General features: G+C 61.2%; 2 protein-coding genes across 6 annotated transcripts in view; one reads left to right on the top strand and one right to left on the bottom strand.

Annotated features, from left to right (window-relative positions):
• The first annotated feature begins 506 nt into the window (after positions 1-506).
• Positions 507-9,300, top strand: PMEL (premelanosome protein). Its single transcript, XM_039913400.1, has 13 exons — positions 507-576; positions 788-833; positions 1,412-1,668; positions 1,745-1,891; positions 3,850-3,987; positions 4,143-4,304; positions 6,016-6,654; positions 6,863-6,865; positions 7,675-7,758; positions 7,925-8,009; positions 8,402-8,608; positions 8,690-8,797; positions 9,049-9,300. Exons 1-13 carry the CDS (start codon positions 507-509, stop codon positions 9,185-9,187), a joined length of 2,085 nt encoding a protein of 694 aa, XP_039769334.1. The 3' UTR covers positions 9,188-9,300.
• A 182-nt stretch (positions 9,301-9,482) lies between these two features.
• The window catches only part of DGKA (diacylglycerol kinase alpha), a 29,209-nt gene continuing 18,942 nt past the window's right edge, over positions 9,483-19,749 (bottom strand). For all 5 annotated transcript variants that reach the window (XM_029073816.1, XM_029073818.2, XM_029073817.1 and 2 more), the window contains exons 8-24: positions 18,986-19,105; positions 18,544-18,661; positions 15,433-15,521; positions 15,173-15,292; positions 14,500-14,598; positions 14,210-14,293; positions 14,013-14,086; positions 13,618-13,692; positions 13,194-13,279; positions 13,008-13,097; positions 12,550-12,710; positions 12,395-12,459; positions 10,842-10,932; positions 10,512-10,701; positions 10,287-10,407; positions 9,924-9,984; positions 9,483-9,759 (exon numbers count right to left, since the gene is read on the bottom strand). In XM_029073816.1, coding sequence (XP_028929649.1) covers positions 9,658-9,759; positions 9,924-9,984; positions 10,287-10,407; positions 10,512-10,701; positions 10,842-10,932; positions 12,395-12,459; positions 12,550-12,710; positions 13,008-13,097; positions 13,194-13,279; positions 13,618-13,692; positions 14,013-14,086; positions 14,210-14,293; positions 14,500-14,598; positions 15,173-15,292; positions 15,433-15,521; positions 18,544-18,661; positions 18,986-19,105 — 1,746 coding nt within the window. In that variant the 3' untranslated portion in view covers positions 9,483-9,657. The remainder of the gene's footprint in view (positions 9,760-9,923; positions 9,985-10,286; positions 10,408-10,511; positions 10,702-10,841; positions 10,933-12,394; positions 12,460-12,549; positions 12,711-13,007; positions 13,098-13,193; positions 13,280-13,617; positions 13,693-14,012; positions 14,087-14,209; positions 14,294-14,499; positions 14,599-15,172; positions 15,293-15,432; positions 15,522-18,543; positions 18,662-18,985; positions 19,106-19,749) is intronic.

The following is a 19,749-nucleotide window of genomic DNA, read 5'->3' as shown; positions in this document are numbered from 1 at the left end:
CAAGGCTTAACTCGGCGCTCGGCAATTAAGAAGCACTTAATCAATATCCTCATCACTGACAATAATCCGGAGTCTCTGCTTTATTGAGCGGGTTTCTGTGTCTCCGAGTCTCAGGCTGGAAGAAAAAGGTTCTCAGACTCTCAAGCTCCACCCCAGTGGCTGTCTAGACGTCAGACGTCTAAACCCGAATGTAGGCCAGGCCCCTGGGGCTCGGTGGTGTTCCGAGGTCCAGCTGGGGGGCCGGGGCCACCCCCGTGGTCACCGAAGGGAGAGAAGAGGCGCCTTGTGATCACGCGCCTTGTGGCCACCGCTGACCAGCCCAGCAGACCCGAGGGCAGGGTCATCCCCCTCCCCTGTCCTCCCACCCCCATCCCTGGCTGGATCTGAAGTCACCAATGGCCCCGGCGGCCGGAGGGGAGGGGCTAGCCTAATTAGGCCCCTTATAGGAGCCAGGGCTGGGGCCTGGGTGCCCGTGCCTCAGGCCGGAGGACGGGTGGACGGTCAGGATGGCGTTGTGCTGGACAGGGTGGGGGGCGGCAGTGGCCTGCGCGCTGATGACCGTGGTGGCCGTGGACGGTGAGTGCCTGCCAGGAGGGGAGGGGAGATCTCCTGGGCCCCGGTAGCCCCGGGCTGGAAACTTCCATCTCCAGGCTCACCGAGGGGCTAGGTTGTGGGGTACCCTCCGTCGCCATTTCACTCAAAGGGATGAAATTGTGGGTACCCCCAGTCTCAGTTTTCTCACCCAGAGGCCCTTGTCCATTCTGGGCTCTGGTTTGCCTCAAAGCAGGGGTCAGCGGGGAGCTGGATGGTCCATCCCTGCTGAGACCTCGGCGGCAAGGTGGAAGGGGCTGACCCTCGGCCCTGGGGAGGAAAGAGTCCCCAAGGCGGTGGGGGAGGGTGGTGGGACCGAGGGGGCCAAGGCGCCCCCATGGAGGCACATGCCTCGCTCGGGGGTCTCAGCTGAGCATCACATGAATGGGCTCGGCCTGGGATTGGGACCGCGTGACCGGGGGACGGGGGGAGGGGGTGGATGGGATGGGTTGGGAGCGCTGCCCAGGGCTGGAGGAGAGGAGAAGAGGGAGATAGGGCAGGGTCATCCTGGCCCTCCCCTGCCTCCAAGCACCCCCCCCCCCCAACCATCCAGAGAGGAGACCTTTAGGGAATGATTCCCAGGGCTTCTCTCACTCCAAGTCCCACTCAGTCCCCTGTCCCCCACAACCTCCCAACAGTTTCCTACACTCCCTCCACACGCCTCCCCCGGCCACCCCCCATCCCACCAATCCCCAGCCCAATTCACCATCGCTGGGCCAACCCCGGCCCCCAACCCAGTCCCTCAATCCTCCCACATCGGCCCTTCTCTTCCCCCCCAGTGTTTCCCCTCCTCTGCATCCTGCAACCTCTCATCTCCCAGAAGCCCCTGCCCCCGGCCCGGGTCCCCATTTCGGACCCTGCCCGTCCCCGTCAGCACTCGGCCCCCGGAACGCGGCTGGGGGCCGGGCGTCTCGTTCTTGAGGTTCCAGCGGTGGGCTCCTACAGGGACCGGGAGCTGGGCCGGGCCAGGGAGAAGCTGGGCCGGGCCAGAGGGCGAGAAGGACCTCGGTGTCTGGAATCGACATCTGTACCCAAAGCGGGCAGAGGACGGAGACTGGGGAGCTGACCGCTGGCAAGGTGGGTAGAGGGGCGGGGGCGGGGGGCCGGGCAGGGGCCGGGGACCCTGGCTGAGCAGCCCCTGCCCTGACCCCAGGTGGCCGGGTGACCGTGGAGGTCAGCAACGACGGCCCCACCTTAAGGGGTGCTCGAGCCTCTTTCTCCATCACTCTGCGGTTCCCCCAGGGCCAGGAGGCCCTGCCCGACGGGCAGGTGATCTGGGTCCGGAACGCCACCATCAATGGTGAGTCACCCCATGCCCCCCGGGGCCAGATGTGTCCCCCCTTCTTGGGCCCAGAAACTCCCGCCAGGCTCCTCTGCCTGAGCCGGGGCCCTTCTTCCCTGACCCCATCCTCCCTGTGTTGGGCAGTAATAACCACAATAATGATAACTTTCATAACTGTGGTATTCATTAAAAGCCGACTCCGTGCCAAAGCCCTGTACTAAATGCCGTCCCACACGAGAGTCACAGTTTAAGTAGGAGGGAGGACAGGAATTGAATTCCCATTTTTTGAATATTAATAATAACGGTATTTGTCAAGCACTTACTCTGTGTAAAGCACCGTTCTAAACACTGGGGCATATATAAGTCAGGTCAGATAATAATAATGTTGGTATTCGTTAAGCGCTTACTATGTGCCAAGCACTGTTTCCTGCCCCCCCCCCAGGGGGATCACGGTCTTCTCAGGGAGAACAGATACCAAATCCCCATATTATAGATGAAGAAACTGAGGTCCAGAGAAGTGAAATGACTTGCTCAAGGACCCACAGCAGGCAAGTAGCACTGATGGAATTAGAACCTAGATCCTTTCACTCTGTGATCCAGGCTCCTTCCAGCAGGCCAATCTTGATGTCCGCAATCAGTGGTTTTACCAGAATGAAGAGCACTGTACTGGGCCTCTCCTGTGTGTGCAGAGTTCTGTACTGGACACCTATTGTGTGTAGATGGTTGAACTGGGTGCTGACTGTGTGAATAGTACAGTACTGGGTAGCTACTGTGTGCAGAACACCAGGTTGAATACTTGGGAGAGTACAGTGGAAGCAAAGGACAGGCAAGCAAAGCAATGTCCCTGCCTGCTAATAATAATACTTATGGTACTTGTTAAGCGCTTACTCTGTAACAAGCACTGTTCTAAGCACCGGGGTAAATACAAGTTGATCAAGTTGGACACAGTCCCTATCCCACATGGGGCTCACACTCTTATCCCCATTTTATAGATGAGGTAACTGAGGCACAGAGAAGTGGCTTGCCCAAGATCCCACAGCAGATATGTGGTGGAGCCGGAATTAGAACCCACGTCTTTCTCATTTCGAGGGGCCAGGCTCTATCCGCTAAACCACGCCAACTCCTTATGCTCTAATGGACCCACCTTATGGGTTCAGGAGAAGGCTTTATTCCTTCAGACTCTGCTCCCCCCTCACCTTCCCGACTGGGGGGTCCAGTAGCATTTGGATTAGAAGGGGTCGGGGAGTAGGGGAGGTGCGGGCCGGGGGGATGGAGAGGCAGGGGCTTTTAACCAGAATTAGGCCCCGGTCTTGCTCCTTTACAACTCAGCACGGGAGAGCTGGTGAGGGGTGGTGTGGAAGTGATGGTGGAGGGGCAGGTGTGGATGGGGGATCGGAGGACTGGGGAGGGGGAGAGGCAGGGTGGGGAAGCGAAAACGGGGATGAGGGGGAATGGGCGGGGCGGGGTGGGGAGGAAGGAGAGGAGGGTAGGGAGGAGGGGGAGAAAGAGGAAAGGGAGAAGAGTAGGATGAGGGGGCGAAAAGGAATGGGGGGAGTGGGGTGGAGGGAAGAACGGGGAGGAGGAGATGGGAATGAAGGGAAGGAAAGGGGGAATGGGAAGAGTGGGGTGAGGAAGAGATGGGGATGAAAGAAGAGACGGGGGGCATGGGAGGATGGGGGGAGGAGAAGGAGATGGAGATGAGGCAGGCGAGGGGGGAATGGGCAGGCGAGGGGGGAATGGGAAGGGGAGGGTGGGAAGGAAAGGGGGTAGGGTTGGTGGGGAATGGGAGGCTGGGGCGAGGAGAAGGGGATGGGAATGAGGGGGAGAAAAAGGGGAGGGGGAGGGTGGGGTGGAAAGGGGGGGAGGGGGAGAGTGGGGTGGAAAGGGGGGGAGGGAGGAGCGGGGGTGGCCCCGGGTGGGAGCCTGAGCGTCTCCCGGCCTCGCCCCGGGCGGGCGGGCGGCCTGCGGCCCGTCAGGAAGCCGGGTGTGGGCCGGCCGGCCCGTCTACCCCCCGCCCGCCCTGGACCCCGCCGCCTGCGTCTTCCCCGACGGAAGCCCCTTCCCCGCCGGACCCCGGACCCGCGCCGCCTTCGTCTACGTCTGGAAGACCTGGGGTGAGAGCCGAGACCCCCCGGGACCCCCCGGGACCCCCGGGACCCCCGGCCGCCCAACCGCCCCGGTGACCGGCCCGCGCCTCTCCCTCCCTCCTCCCTCCGTCCGTCCGTCCGTCCGTCCGTCCGTCCGTCCGTCCGTCTGTCCGTCCGTGCAGGCCGCTACTGGCAGGTGTTGGGGGGCGCGGCGTCCGGGCTGAGCATCGGCACGGCGGGGGCGGCCCCGGGCCCCCACTCCATGGACGTTACCGTCTACCACCACCGCGGGGCGCACGCCTTCGTGCCCTTCGCCCGCGCCCAATCGGCCTTCGTCCTCACCGGTGAGGGGGCGGGGCTTAGCTGGGGGGCGGGGCCGGATTTGGCGGGAAGGGGCGGGGCTTGGCCGAAGGGGCGGGGCCGGGATCGTACCATTTCAGGAGCGGGGGGGGGGTTCTACAGGCCGAGGCATTTGGAGGAGCGGGGAGGGAGTCGAGGGAAGGAAGGGGGCAGCCTCGACGGCTGACCATAATCAATCAATCAATCACCAAAAGCTCCTCTCCCTTCCGCGTCCCCCTTGCACTTGGATTTGCGCCCCTTATTCCCCCCTCCCTCAGTCCCATAGCCCTTATGTCCGTAGCCATCATTGCTTTATTTCTATCTTTTTTTCTTTTATTCTAAAAATTAAAAAAATTATAATTAGAGAAGCCAGCGGGGGCTCAGTGGCAAGAGCCCGGGCTTAGGAGTCAGAGGCCACGGGTTCTAATCCAGGCTGTGCCACCTGTCAGCTGGGTGACTTGGGGCAAGTCACTTCGCTTCTCGGTGCCTCAGTTACCTCGTCTGTAAAATGGGGATTTAAGACTGTGAGGCCCCCGGGGGACAACCTGAGCACCTTGTATCTATCCCAGCGCTTAGAACAGAGCTCGGCACATAGCAAGCGCTTAACAAATACCAACATTATTATTATCCATGGCAGGCTTCCCCTCTAGAGTGTAAGCTCCTTGTGGACAGGGAATGTGCCTACCAACTCTGTTGAATGGGGAGGGTGGGGAGGAGGAAGAGGGGGGAATGGGCAGGGCGGGGTGGGGAGGAGGGGGAGAAAGAGGAAAGGGAGAGGAGTAGGATGAGGGGGAGAAAAGGATAATGGGGAGTGGGGTGGAGGGAGGAGGAGCACGACCTTTCCCCCTTTCATTCATTCATTCAATAGTATTTATTGAGCGCTTACTATGTGCAGAGCACTGGACTAAGCGCTTGGAATGTACAAATTGGCAACAGATAGAGACAGTCCCTGCCCTTTGACGGGCTTACGGTCTAATCGGGGGAGACAGACGAACAATGGCAATAAAACAATGGCAAATGGATAGAATCAGGGTGATGTACAGCTCATTAAACAAAATAAATAGGGTGATGAAGATATATACAGTTGAGCGGAAGATATATACAGTGCTGAGGGGGTGGGACGGGAGAGGGGGAGGAGGAGAGGGAAAGAGGGGAGAAGAGGGTTAATAATGTTGGTATTTGTTAAGCGCTTACTATGTGCAGAGCACTGTTCTAAGCGCTGGGGGAGACTCGGGGGAATCAGGTTGTCCCACATGGGGCTCACAATCTCAATCCCCATTTTACAGATGAGGTAACTGAGGCCCAGAGAAGTTAAGTGACTTGCCCACAGTCACACAGCTGACAAGGGTTTAGCTGCGGAGAGGTGAAGGGGGGGTAGAGGGAGCAGAGGGAAAAAGGGGGGAGTTCAGTCTGGGAAAGCCTCTTGGAGGAGGTGAGCTTCCGCCGCCTCACCCTCCCCACTCCTCCAATCCCCCATTCACACCTCCCCACTCTCTCTCAAATGCGTAGTGCAACGCCCTGCACACAGTAAGCACCCAATAAATACAATCGATTGATTGATTGAATCAGTCAAGCCCTGGAGAAATCAAAGCGGGATTGCATCTTGGCCTGGTCTCCTCTCCCCCTACTTCTTCAGGCAGAGGTGTGGCTAGTTTGGGGGGGTCGTGGGGCAAAGGTTCCCCCCCCCCCCACGCTCTTGGTCACCCCTCTCCCCAGACCAGGTGCCCTTCTCCGTGGCCGTGTCCCAGCTGCAGGACGTGACCGGGAGCAGCGGACCCTTCCTGCGCAACCGACCTCTGACCTTTGCCCTCCGACTCCATGATCCCAGCGGCTACCTGACCGGGGCCGACCTGGCCTACACCTGGGACTTCGGGGACGGCAGCGGCACCCTGATCTCCCGCCTCCCCGCGGTCACCCACACGTATCTGGCGCCCGGTTCCGTCACCGCCCAGGTGGTGCTGCAGGCTGCCGTCCCGCTGCAGGCCTGCGGTACCACGGCCCATCCCGGCACCAAACTCCCAGACACCACGGCCGAGCCCGCGGGCAGCACGGCCGGGAGTGTGCCCACCGCGGAGCCCGTGGGCACCACGGCTGGGAGCGTGCCAACCGCAGAGCCCACGGGTACTGAGGCGGGGAGCGTGCCAACTGCAGAGCCCGAGGGCACCACGGTGGGGAACGTGCTAACCGCAGAGCCCGCGGGCACTGTGGCGGGGAGTGTGCCCACTGCAGAGCCGGTGGACACTACAGCCGGAAGCTTGCTGACCGCAGAGCCCGCGGGCACCACAGCGGGAAGCTTGCTGACTGCAGAGCCCGCGGGCACGACAGCCAGAGGTGGGCCAACCGGGGAGCCTGCGGGTACCACGGCCGGAGGGACGCTGACCGCGGGTCCGGCAGACACCACAGCCAGGGGGCTGCTGACCTCGGAGCCTGCAGCCAGCACCTCGGGGGGGGGCACCAACTGCAGAGCCCGTGGCTACCGGCGCTGGAGGGACACTGACCGCAGACCCGGCGGCCACCACGGCGGGGGAGCCTACCGCCATGGCCGTCCCGGTCACCAGCCCAGCCAGTCCCACCGGGGAGACCCCAGGTGAGCAGGGTTCAGAGGCTGGAGCAGGGCTGGGGCCGCCTCCCTGACGTCCAGAAGCGGCGCGGGTTAATGGAGGGATCCCGGGCCCGGGAGTCAGAAGGACCTGGGTTCTAATGACGGCTCTGCCACTTGTCTGCCGTGTGACCTGGGGCCAGTCACTTCACTCCTACGTAAAATAGGGATTAAGACGGTGAGCCACATGAGGGACAGGGACGGGTCCAACCCAATTACTTTTATCTACCCCAGCGCTTAGTACGGTGCCTGGCACATAGTAAGTGCTTAAGAAATACCACTATCATTATTATTATTGTTATTATTTCCACCTCCCCATTCTCTCCCCTCCCGTCCCTGGGCTAGGATCCAGCAGCGGATCCGCTGTGCCTCAGATGGTGACCACGTCCAGGGGGACCATGGTGCCCAGCCTTGGCCCCGAGGCCCCCGCAGTGCCCACGACGGTCCCGCTCCCTGCCACCCCGGGACCCGAGGGCGCCAACGTCTCTGAAGCTGCAGGTACCTGGAGCTGGTCCCGGCCCCCGGCCACCAGCCCCTCTAGCTCTGGGGTGCTGCGGGTCTAGGGCAGGCGTGAGCGAACCCACAGCTGGAGGTCCCCGGCCTGATATTACCTCAGCCCCGGGTTCTTTCAGCCAAAATGGTCCCCGGCCTTCCCCTGGCTCTGGTCCAGCCCCTGTTCCCGGCTTTCCGGCCCCTGCCTGCCCCCCATCGTCTCATGCCTCCCCTCTCCCCAGTAACGGCTCCGAGTGCCCTCCCCTCGGGTCCCGTGCCCGCAGCCCTGGCCCTGGTGCGACGCCAGGCCCCCCTGGACTGTGTCCTGTACCTCTACGGCTCCTTCGCCCTCTCGCTGGACATTATCCGTGAGTCCTGGCAGTGGGCGGGGGCGGGGCCCAGCCCTGGGGAGGGCCTGTGCCCACCCTGGAGTGGAGGGGCAGAGCAGGTGGGAAGGTGGCTGAGCTGGCGGGAGGGGTTGGAGAGACGGGTCTGAATTCCGGGCCCTTCTTGGCCTTGCCCCTTCCCCTCCAGAGGGCATCGAGAGCGCGGAGATCCTCCAGGCCGTGCCTGCAGGCGACGGGGACACAGTGGACCTGACCGTGTCCTGCCAGGGGGGGTGAGTAGGGCGAGGGGCAGAAGGGGCATGGGCAGGCAGCGTGGTTTAGCGGATAGAGCATGGGCCTGGAAGTCAGAAGGACTGGGTTCTAATCCAGGCTCCGCCACATATCTGCTGTGGGACCTTGGACAAGTCACTTCATTTCTCTGGGCCTCAATCACCTCAGTTGTAAAATGGAGATTAAGACTGTGAGCCCCATGTGGGACAGGGACTGTGTCCAACCTGATTAACTTGTATCTACCCCAGTGCTTAGAACAGTGCTTGCCACATAGTAAGCGATTAACAAGTACCATAATGATTATTATTATTGACGCTTGTGGCCCTGCCCTGCCTTGCTCCCCCCACTCCACCCCGCCCTCACTGGGCCTCTCCTGCCACCTCCATCCCCCCAGGCTGCCCGAGGAGATCTGCCTGGAGGTCTCATCGCCAGGGTGCCAGCCACCCTCACGGCGGCTCTGCCAGCCCGCCCTGCCCAGCCCGGACTGCCAGCTGGTGCTGCACCAGGCGCTGGCGGGCGCCGGCCTCTACTGCCTCAACGTGTCCCTGGCGGATGCCCACAGCCTGGCGGTGGCCAGCACCCGGCTCCTGCTGCCAGGTGGGTGATCGCGGTAGGTGCCCGCTTGGGTGCCTCTCCCAGGCGGGGGCGGCAGGCGAGGTGGGGAGAAGGGAGGATGCCCCAGTGGCCCTTCTGTGCCCACAGGTGGAGCGCCGGGCCCTGGCTGGGCCCCACTGTTGCTGGGCGCCACGATGGCTGTGCTGGCTGTCGTCCTCGGGGCCGCCGTGTACAGGTGAGAGCCCCCGTCCATCCCTCGGCGCTAGTTCCCGGCCTGGGCAGAAGGGAGACCCCTGGAGTGGGCAGCGGGTGGGGGGGCAGCGGGTGGGGCACCGTCCCTGGAGAAGAGAAGGCTGAGACTTGGGCAGGGGGAGGGCCGGGCCCCGGTGCTCAGGGAGGGGAGAGGTCTGTGGGCCCGAGCCCCTCCCGCGCACGGGGATCTGGGACAGCCCAAGCCCACCACATCCCGTCCCCAACTCCCGGCAGGCGGGTGAAGCGAGGCCTGGGACCCCCGCGAGCCCGACTGTCCGAGCACACCGCCCTGTGGCTCTTCCTGCCCCGAGCCCTGCAGCCCACGGGGACCAGCGGCGAGAGCAGTCCCCTCCTCAGTGCCCAGCGGGTCTGAGCCGGCCGACGAGCCGGCACCACGCGGCGTGGGGGGGAGACGGGATAGGGTGGACCCCGTTGGATGGCGTGAGGAGGGTACAGGGAGGGGAGGTGCGGGGCCTGATCTCTCCCCACCCCGGTAGTAAAGGAGAAATCCCATTCTCAGGTGTGTCTGTCTTCTTGGCCCCCGGGTGGGCTGGGCCCGGGGGCTGTGCTCGGTGGGGTCTGGGGTGACGGCAGGAAGGGGCAGAGCGGGGCCCAGTGCCCAGGGACGAAGTGCCAGCCCCCACAAGACTCACCCCAGAGACCCCCCGGAAAAAACAAATCAGTTTATTCAGATGAGGCACTTTCAAGGGCAATAAATACTGGGCTGAGGAGGAGGAGAAGCGAGGGGATTTGGGGGGGGCCCAGGCTGGGGAGGGCGATCGTGGGGAGGGATCGGAGGCCCAGGCAGAGCTGACCTGTGCCCCTGGGGGTCGGGGGGAGCCCTCAGCTCTCGGGGGGCCCCCCCTTCTTGAGGCCAAAGAAGCTGGAGGAGCGGGGAGGCGGGGCCATGAGCATCGGAGCCTGGTTCTTGTGGGTGATGCGGATCTGGAAGAAAAGGCGGGTCCCAGGGGGCGGCTCAGTTTCTCAGACAGGGAGGGCGCGCCGGGAAGAGGGGGTGGAACTACACGGGGAGGAGGCGCAGGGCCACCGCAGCTGGGGTTTGGGCAAAGGAAGGGGCTGTGGGACTGAGGGTCAGATGTCAGACTCACAGTGCAGGGGGGCTGTATCCAAGGTTCACCATCGATCTGCATGGGGAGGGCTTTGGTGGTGCTGTGGGGAGGGGGAACGAGGGGAGTGAGGAACGGGCAGCGGGAGCGAGGGCAGGGGAAGCCGGAGAGAGCCAGAGAACCTGAGTCAGAAGAGACCCTCCTCTCTCTCGTGCCTGGAGGCGCCCCGTGCCCCCCCCACGTCCCTCAGGACCCCCTTGTCCACGTGCGGCCTCTCGCTTTCCTCTGGCCCTCATGCTCCCGCCCCACTCTGGGCTCCCTTCTCATGCCAGCCCCTCGCCGGCCCCAGGCCCCCTCGCCGGCCCCGCGACCCCTCACCAACCCCCCGGTCCACCCCGCCCTCACCGGAGAGTGATCTGAGAGCATTTGGCGAGCCGGCGGCCGGCGCTCTTGAGCCCGGTGTAGATCTGCCCCATCTCGATGACGCCTTCCAGCCCCACCACCTCCAGGCGCTCGTCACTCAGGTCTGGGGGGAACGGGGCACACGCACACGGGCACGATCTCCCGGCCCCTCTCCTCCCCACCACAACCCCGACCGAGAACCCCCGCCCAGACCCCTCACCCCCTCACCTTGGATGCAGGCCTTCAGCACCTCGGGGTCGGTGATGGCTTCGGGGGGCGGGGGCCCCGGGGTCCGGGGCTCCCCCAGGGGCCTCTTGGTCTCGCCCCACAGATTGGAGCCACCGTGCATGCTGGGAATGTTGAGCACCGCGATGCCTTCTAGGGACATGCTGCTCAGATCCAGGGGGGAGCCACAGATCTGGAAGAGCAGGGGAGAGCCATAGCTTTCAGCTTTCAGGGGACCGGTTGAGGGGCGGAGGGAGAGATGGGGCCAGCGAGGGGCCAGAGGGACCTGGTACGGGCAAGGTTTGGGGGAAGCGGGGGCGGCCTGGACCTCACCTCAATGGTCAAGTATTCCTTCAGCTTCTTGCAGGTGGCAAAGATGGTCTCTGAGGTGGCGAACTCCAAGTACCAGAGTTTGTTCTTCATCCTACTCCGCCCCAGCCCGGCCCCTGAATTATACAGACTGGCTGGGTCAGGGCTATCCCGAGCCCGGCCCTCAGGGGACGGGGACGAGGACTCCCCTCCGGCCCCCGGCCCCGCCGCCCCTCGTTCGGCTGTCGGGAGGGGCCGGTGGGGATGGAGAAGGGTGGGGGGGGCCGTGTGAGACCCTCCAGACTCTGAGTTTGGAATAGGTGGGGAACGTGTCTACCAACTCTGCTGGATGAAAAGTAATATTAACAACAATAATTGTGGGATTTAAGCGCTTACCATGTGCCAAGCACTGTACAAAGCGCTGGGGTTGGCTACAAGCAAATTGGGCGGGACGCAGTCCCTGTCCCACGTGGGGCTCGCAGTCTTAATCCCCATTTTACAGATGTGGTAACTGAGGCCCAGAGAAGTGAAGTGACTTGCCCAAGGTCACCCAGCAAAGAAGTGGCGGAGGAGGGATTAGAACCCAGGTCTTCCTGACTCCCAGGCGCGTGCTCTAGCCACTACACCGTGCTGCTTCTCTAAGCGTCCTGGCGTATAATACATAAATAAATGATAAATACCAGTAAATAATATCAATATATTCTATCGATTGATTTATTGAGGAGGAAGGGGAGAGCAGGAATCAATCAATTAATTGTATTTACTGAGCGTTGCATGCAGAGCACTATACTCAGCGGTTGGGAGAGTACGGCATGGTGTAAAGGATATAGCATAGGCCTGGGAGCCAGAAGGTCCTGGGTTCTAATCCCAGCTCTACTGCTGTGTGACCTTGGGCAAGTCATTTCACTTCTCTGGGCCTCAGTTCCCTAGTCCGTAAAATGGGGATGGCACCTAATGTGGGACGGGGACTGTGTCCAACCCAATTTGCTTGTATCCACCCCAGCGCTTAGTACGTGCCCTGAACACCGTCTTGTCTTATGCTGTTGAGGCGTCTCTGACCCATGGCGACGCCATGGACGCATCTTTCCCAGAACGCCCCACCTCCACCTGCAATCTTGGCTCAGTGGAAAGAGCCCGGGTTCTAATTCCGGCTCCGCCACTTGTCGGCTGTGTGACTTTGGGCAAGTCGCTTAACTTCTCTGTGCCTTAGTTACCTCATCTGTAAAATGGGAATGAAGACTGTGAGCCCCACGTGGGACAAGCTGATCACCTTATATCACCCCCAGCGCTTAGAACAGTGCTTCGCACATCCTAAACGGTTAACAACATCAAATTAGTCGATCCACAGAGTTTGATATGGTACATAGTAGGTGCTCAATAAATTCCACAATTATTACCATTGTTAGTACAATATAACAGAGTTGGTAGACGTGTTCCCTGCCCCCTGCCAGTTTACAGGGAAGAAAGGAGGGCTGGAGGAAGAGTGGGAAGGGAAAAGAGGAAGGGGGTGGGGAGGGGCTGGATGCTACTCCCGCCCCTGTGCCTGCAGGACTTCCTCCCCCACCCCCACCACACACCTGCTGTTGAACTTCTCCGGGTATTTCTCCCGCATGTTGTGGAATCTGTGCGCGATGGAGGCATCCTAGGGGGCGGGAGGGGGGGTCAGAGTCGGGTGTCCCGGTCCGGGTGCCCCTCGCCCCCGCCGGACCCCCGCCCCCGGGCCGCCACCCACCACGCCGACGGAGAAGTAGTTGTTGATGATGTCGTAGGGCACGGGGTCCCCGTGCTCGTCCGGGCTGAGCGGCGTCACCTCCACCTGCCAGCGGTCCATGTGCACCGCCACGCTGCCCTCCACTTCCCGCAGCACCTTCCACAGGCTGGCGCCGTCATAACCTGGGGGAGCCCGGGCCCCCCCCAGGGGGAGGATGGAGATCCACGCTGGGGGGAGGTGGGCACGGGGATGTCCCGCCCCCGCCCAGAATGGTGGCCAATGGGGAGGGGACACGTCCCCAGGTGGAGATGCCACGTCCCCAAGTGGAGATGCCTTGGGCCATTTCGGGGGCCGGAAGGAACTGACTCTTCACAGGAATGGTCCCTCCTCAGGTCCAGGCTCTGCCCACAACTTCAGGTCCCGTCCACTTGCCCCCCAGGCCACACCCACTTGCCCCAGGCCCCCGCCCCCACACTCACCTCCCCCCCAGCGCAGGCAGCGGGCCAGGTCGTTGCCGGTACCCAGGGGCAGCACGGCCACCGGGGGCCGGACGGGCAGGTTGGCCTTGTCTGGAGGTGGGGGTGGAGGGAGGAAGGGTCAGTCAGGGGGGTCGCCCCTCCCCAGCCGCCTCCCCGTCCCGGGTGCCCCCCGGCACTGGCACTGACCGATGGCATCAAGGATCCAGCCCACGGTGCCGTCGCCCCCGCACACCAGCACGCGGAAGTCGGGGACGTCCCGGAAGAAGTTCAGCCTGAGACCGGGGAGATGGACGGGAAAGCACGCTGAGGCTTCCCGTCCCCCCAGTCCCCCACCCCCGTGACCTAAGCTGTTCTGCTCCTCACCTCCCCTGCAGTAAGAAGGATGCAGGTCGGACGGAGGGCAGAGCAGAAGCTGGGCGGGGAGGGGACCGACACCGGGGGATGGAGGATGGATGGGGAGAGCCGGGAGCAAGTAGGGGGAGGGAGTGGGATTGGTGTCGCTCCCCCAGGAGAACCTGGGTAGATGGGCCGACGGTATGGAGGCAGAGGGAGGGATATGACGAGGCTGGGATTCCTGCTCCGGTTCAGTCCTCTGCCTCCGCACACTCACCCTGGTCCGGGCCCTCCTTTCAGGAGGTTGTAGACCTGCCGCGGGTTCAGAAGGTACTGGAACTTCCGAAGGACCCTGCGGGGAGGGCAGGGGCTCAGGTGATGCTCAGTGGCCAGGGCTCGGTCAGTCAATCGCATTTATTGAGAACTTACTATGCAGAACACTGTACTAAATGCTTAGGAGAGTTCAATAGAACAATAAACAGACACATTCCCTGCCCGCAATGACTTCCAATCTAGAGGGGGAGACAAACATTAATAGAAGTAAAGGCCCGGGGTCCCCTCTCCCTCCCCATCTTATCCAGCGCTTAGTAGTGCTGGGCACACAGTAAGTGCTTACTTAAAAAATACCATCATCATCATTATTATTATTATTATCTGGGTACGCTCTCTCACCTCTCCCCCTGCTTCCCGCCACTCTTGGGGTTGACGAAGACAAGCAGCGGGTGGGTGTTGGGGACAGGGACGACCTGTGAGGGAGAGAAGGAGGGGTGAGGGGCCGGAGGAATGGGGCAAAGAGAACCAGGGAGGAGGCGGCGGCCAGGCCGAGAGAGGAGGCGAGTCGGGAGTCCCGGCCCCAGGGCCCGTCCTACCCTCAGGACTTGCCCGTCGGGCGTGGTGGAGGCCTGGGCCGGATCCTCGCTGGGCGCTCCGTTCTTCTGGCTGTTCTGCCGCTCCTGCCAGATGGGGAGTCCAGCCCTTCAGAGGGAAGGAAGGGGTGCCCCCTGCCAGACCTGGCCCCCGCCCAGAAGCACCAGCACCCCGCGCCCTCCGAACCGCTGGCAGGGTGATCCCTGGGGTCGCTGGGAGGGGCTTTCCCCGGGGTCTCTGGCGGCGCTGCCCCCGCCCCCTGCACCCGTTGCCCGCCCCGTGCCCCGCTGACCAGGATGACGGGGTAGATGGCCGAGGGAGGCAGCACGTGATCCCGCAGGAGCCCGCAGTCACACACGGGGCTCACAGCTGACAGGCAGCTATCGTGGATCTGCGGGGGATGGGGGAAGGGGGTGTCATGCGGTCGGGGTGGGGAAGGGGAGGCTACCTCTACCCAACAACTGAGGCACGTGCCCATGCTCCCCGGGGGAGGAGTGGCGAGGGCGCTATGTGTCCAGGGATTGGTGGGCTCCAGTGTGATAATTCTGTGTATTTATATTGATGCTATCGATGCCTGTTTACTTGCTTTGTTTTGTTTTGTTGTCTATCTCCCCGGTTCTAGACTGTGAGCCCGCTGTAGGGTAGGGATTGTCTCCATCTGTTGCCAAATTGTACTTTCCAAGCACTTAGTACTGTTCTCTGCACACAGTAAGCGCTCAATAAATACGATTGAATGAATGAAAATTATGAAGGGACGGGGCTAGAGGTGGAGCTCAAACAATCCCCCCAACCCCAGAAATATGGATCATTTCACAGAGAGTTCTAAAGTGGCTTTTGGGCTCTTCCACGCTTCTGGGATGGGGATGGTGGGACGAGACCCAAGGAGGCGGGGAACAGGGAAGGAGGCGGCGGGGTTGCAGGAGGTCTCGAGGGAGGGGACGGGGAAGCCCGCCCGCCCCGCTGACCTTGAGATGGCACCACACGCAGTGCAGCCCCGTGAGACTCTGGAAATTCTTGATCTTCTTCTGGCAGCGATCGCAGCGGCCGGGCTCACAGCTGCCCCTCACCCACACGTGGGCCTGGGCCTGCGCGGTGGGAGAGAAGGGGGCATCATTCGGAGTCCCGCTCCGGCTGGGGGCCGGGGACCGAGGGCCGGGAAACTGGGGACGGGGACGTTCGGGGTAGGGCAGGGACCTGGGTGAGGAAGGGGTCGGAAGTCACTCACGCCCGTGTCCCGCTTGCTCTTGGCGTAGGTGCTGACGCCACAGGGTGATGCCTTCCGCGCACAACGCTCGTGGACGGTGAACTTGCAGACTGCGGAGGGAGAGGAGGGCAGTTCAGCCAGCAAGGGGAGGTCAGGAGGGTGGGTGTCCCCCCACCAAACTCCCCAAATCTCCCCCTCCCGGACATTCTATCCAACCGTATTTATTGAGCACTTACTGTGTGCAGAGCATTCTACTAAGTGCTTGGAAAGTAAAGTTTGGTAACAAATAGAGACAATCCCTACCCAAAGGACTCATAGTCTAAAAGCGGGGAGACAGACAACAAAACAAAACAAGTGGACAGGCATGAATGGCATCAATATAAATCAATAGAAGTATAATAATCATAATAATGTTGGTATTTGTTAAGCGCTTACTGTTCTAAGCGCTGGGGAGATACAGGGTCATCAGGTTGTCTCACATGAGGGTCACTGTTAATCCCCATTTTACAGATGAGGTTACTGAGGCCCAGAGAAGTGAAGTGACTTGCCCACAGTCACCCAGCTGCCAAATGGCAGGGCCGGGATTCGAACCCATGACCTCTGACTCCCAAGCCCAGGCTCTTTCCGCTGAGCCACGCTGCTTCTCTAGATATATATATAATAAAATAAATAGAATAATAATAATAATAATAATAATGTTGGTATTTGTTAAGCGCTTACTATGTGCCGAGCACTGTTCTAAGCGCTGGGGTAGACACAGGGGAATCAGGTTGTCCCACGTGGGGCTCACAGTCTTCATCCCCATTTTACAGATGAGGTAACTGAGGCACCGAGAAGTTAAGTGACTTGCCCAAAGTCACTCAGCTGACAAGTGGCCGAGCCGGGATTTGAACCCATGAACTCTGACTCCAAAGCCCGTGCTCTTTCCACTGAGCCACGCTGCTTCTCTAATAATAATAATAAATATGTAGATATATGTATATATATGTATATGTATATATATGTAGATATATACAAGTGCTGTGGGGCGGGGAGGGGGTAGAGCGGAGGAAAAGGAGGGCTCAGTCTGGGAAGGCCTCCTGGAGGAGGTGAGCTACAAAAGTCGGGCCCCTTCACGGTCACTCATAGACACGGGCACAGCGCCACCCTGTGGTTACACACGGACACAGCAGCGCCCTGGAGGGTCCCGCCCAGACGCCGACACAGCGCCGCCCTGTGGTCACTCGCCGACACAGCCCCTCCCCTGCCCCGCGCACACATAGCAGCTCCCAGAATCGGACACAGCGCCGCCCAGTGGTCACTCACAAGCACCGACACAGCGCCGCCCAGCGGTCACTCCCAGACACACCGACACAGCGCCGCCCTGTGGCCACTCACAGTCACGCATCCAGGCCCTCACAAACCCAGCGTCTCTCTGGGTCGCGCCCAGACACGGACACAGCGCCGCCCAGTGGTCACTCACCGACTGTGACTGTGACTTTTAGATTGCGAGCCCGCTGTTAGGCACGGATGGTCTCTATCTGTTGCCAAAGTGTACATTCCAAGCGCTTTGTACAGTGCTCTGCACACGGTGAGCGCTCAATAAATACGATTGAATGAATGAATAATAATAATGTTGGCATTTAAGTGCTTACTATGTGCCGAGCACTGTTCTAAGCGTTGGGGTAGATACAGGATAATCAGGTTGTCCCACGTGAGACTCACAGTTAATCCCCATTTTACAGATGAGGTAACTGAGGCACAGAGAAGTGAAGTGACTTGCCCACAGTAGCACAGCTGACAAGTGGTAGAGCCGGGATTCAAACCCATGACCTCTGACTGCCAAGCCCGGGCTCTTTCCACTGAACCACGCTGCTTCTGAATAGCAGCGCTCTGGGGTCACTCCCAGAATCGGACACAGCACCGCCCAGTAGTCACTCACAGATAGGTGCCCCTTCCTACCTCCCCTCCCTTCTCTCTTTCTACTGCCCACCCCGTACACTCGGCTCCTCTGCCGCCGCTCACCTCCTCACAGTCCCCCGTTCACGCCTATCCCACTGTCGACCCCTGGCCCACGTCCTACTGCTGTCCTGGAATCCCTCCCTCCTCACCTCTGCCAAACTAACTCTCTTCCCCTCTCCAAAGCCCTACTGAGAGCTCACTTCCTCCAGGAGGCCTTCCCAGACTGAGCACCTTTCCCTCTGCTCCCCCTCCCCCCCGCTCTTCCCCCTTCCCCTCAACACTGTGCTCATTTGTATATATTAGTTATTACCCTATTTCTTTTGTTAATAAGGTGCATATCTCCTTGATTCTATTTATCTTGATAATGTCTGGTTTTGTTTTGTTCTGTTTTGCTTTGCTTTGCTGTGTGTCTCCCCGTTTGGACTGTGAGCCCGTCACTGGGCAGGGAGGGTCTTTCTCTGTTGCCAAATTGTACATTCTGAGGGCTTAGTACAGTTTTCTGCACATAGTAAGCGCTCAATAAGTACGACTGAATGAATGAATAAAAGATACGGACACGGCCCCTCGCCGTGCCCCTCACAGGCAGAGCAGGGTTCTGGGGTCATTCCCAGACACGGACACAGCGCCGCCCGGTGGCCACTCACGGGCACTCCCTTGCACGGACACAGCGCCTCCCGGTGGTCACTCCCAAATACGGACACAGCGCCGCCCGGTGGCCACTCACGGGCACTCCCTGACACGGACACAGCGCCGCCCGGTGGTCACTCCCAGACACGGACACAGCGCCGCCCTGTGGCCACGCACAGGCACAGCCCCTCTCCGTGTCCCTCACGGACAAAGCGCAAAGCAACGGTCCGGGGTCAGTCCCAGGTACGGACACAGCGCCGCCCGGTGGACACTTCCAGACACGGACACAGCGCCGCCCTGTGGCCACTCACAGACACAGCCCCTCCCCGTGTCCCTCACGGACAAAGCAACGGCCCGGGGTCAGTCCCTGGCACGGACACAGCTCCTCCCCGTGTTCTTCCCAGACCCGGCATCGTTCTGGAATAACGCCCGGACGCGGCCACGGCCCCGTCCTGTGGTCCTGTGGTCCCTCCCAGACAGAGACCAAACTCCGATCTGGGTCACAGGCCCAAGCGCTAAGCTGTGGTGGAGCCCAGGTGGAGCGCTCCCCGAGTGGTCACTTACAGACGCAGCAGAGTCCCTGCTTTCGCAGCCCCAGCAGCATGGTCTCACACACGTTGCAGTAGGCTGGCCGGTTGAAGTGTTTCAGCCGCCACATGTGCTCCCCGTCGTCCTTCATGTTCTGGGGCACAGCGGGCACTCAGGGCCGGGCACTGGATGGTGTCCCCCCCATCCCTCCCTTTTAGGGGGACCCAGAAATGGTGGACGTGGACAGAGGGGCAGAGGCCCAGGGGCGGGGGGCAGAGAGTCGATGGGGCAGAAAGCAGAGGCCAGACGGCTGGGGGTCAGAGGGCAGAGGCCAGGGGGGCAAAGGCCGGAGGCAGGGGAGCTGGGGGTAAGGGGCTGGGGAACGGGGACAGGAGGACGAGGGGGACCAACACATAGGTGGGGAAGGCGCACAGGCCCAGGGCCTCCCAGCACGACTGCCCCGTTCCCCACAACTCACCACCTCCAGCCCCAGCAGGACCAGCAGGGGCACCGTGGTGACGCCTCCCCGCAGCCACTCGGACAGTGAGACGGTGCCGCTGCCATCGTAATCAATCTCCTTCATCATCTCCTGCAGGATCTGGAGCACAGGGAGGAGGGGCGGGCATCAGTGCCTGGGGGCGGGGGTGGTGCCCGAGGGGCAGGCCAGAGCCCTGGGGGAGGTAAATTCAATGGTATTTATTGAGTGCTTATTGTGTACTGACACTGTACTATGTGCTTTGGAAAGTACAACACTACTAAAAACAGTGACATTCCATGCCCATAATGAGCTTACAGTCTAGAGGGCTAGCGCCTTGGGAGGGCGGGGACAACAGGCTGGAAGAGTCAACATCCTGGGGGGGGAATCAGAGTTCTGGGGAGGGAAGTGTCCTGAGGAGTGGGGGGTGGGGCCCTGCGGGGAGGGCTGGTGCCCTGCAGAGGTGGGGGTGGGGGGCGTTAGCATGCTGGGAGGGTGCCCATCCTTGAGGGAGAGGGCAGTGCCCTAAGGGGAGGGGGAATCAGGAAGCAGCATGGCCTAGTGAACAGAACACAGTCCTGGGACTCAGAAGGACCTGGATTCTAATCCCGAGATCCACCTCTTCTCTGCTGTGACCTTGGACAAGTTACTTCACTTCTCTGTGCCTCAGTTACCTCATCTGTAAAATGGTGATTAAGACTGTGAGCCCCATGTGGGACTTGGATTGTGTCCAACCTGATTAGCTTGTACCTTCCCCAGCACTTAGT

This window comes from Ornithorhynchus anatinus, chromosome 10 (assembly GCF_004115215.2).
Source record: "Ornithorhynchus anatinus isolate Pmale09 chromosome 10, mOrnAna1.pri.v4, whole genome shotgun sequence".
In the NCBI taxonomy this organism is placed as follows: Eukaryota; Metazoa; Chordata; class Mammalia; order Monotremata; family Ornithorhynchidae; genus Ornithorhynchus; species Ornithorhynchus anatinus.
The sequence above is the reverse complement of the archived record's forward strand: the minus strand, read 5'-3'. Positions and strand labels throughout refer to the sequence as shown.

Bases quoted from the DNA above. Each gene is read 5' to 3' on its own strand.
- PMEL (XM_039913400.1), top strand. From the start codon at position 507: ATGGCGTTGTGCTGGACAGGGTGGGGGGCGGCAGTGGCCTGCGCGCTG. The intron at 8,609-8,689 runs GTGATCGCGGTA...AGGATGCCCCAG, and splicing joins CGGCTCCTGCTGCCAGGTGG to TGGCCCTTCTGTGCCCACAG. The intron at 8,798-9,048 runs GTGAGAGCCCCC...AACTCCCGGCAG, and splicing joins CTCGGGGCCGCCGTGTACAG to GCGGGTGAAGCGAGGCCTGG.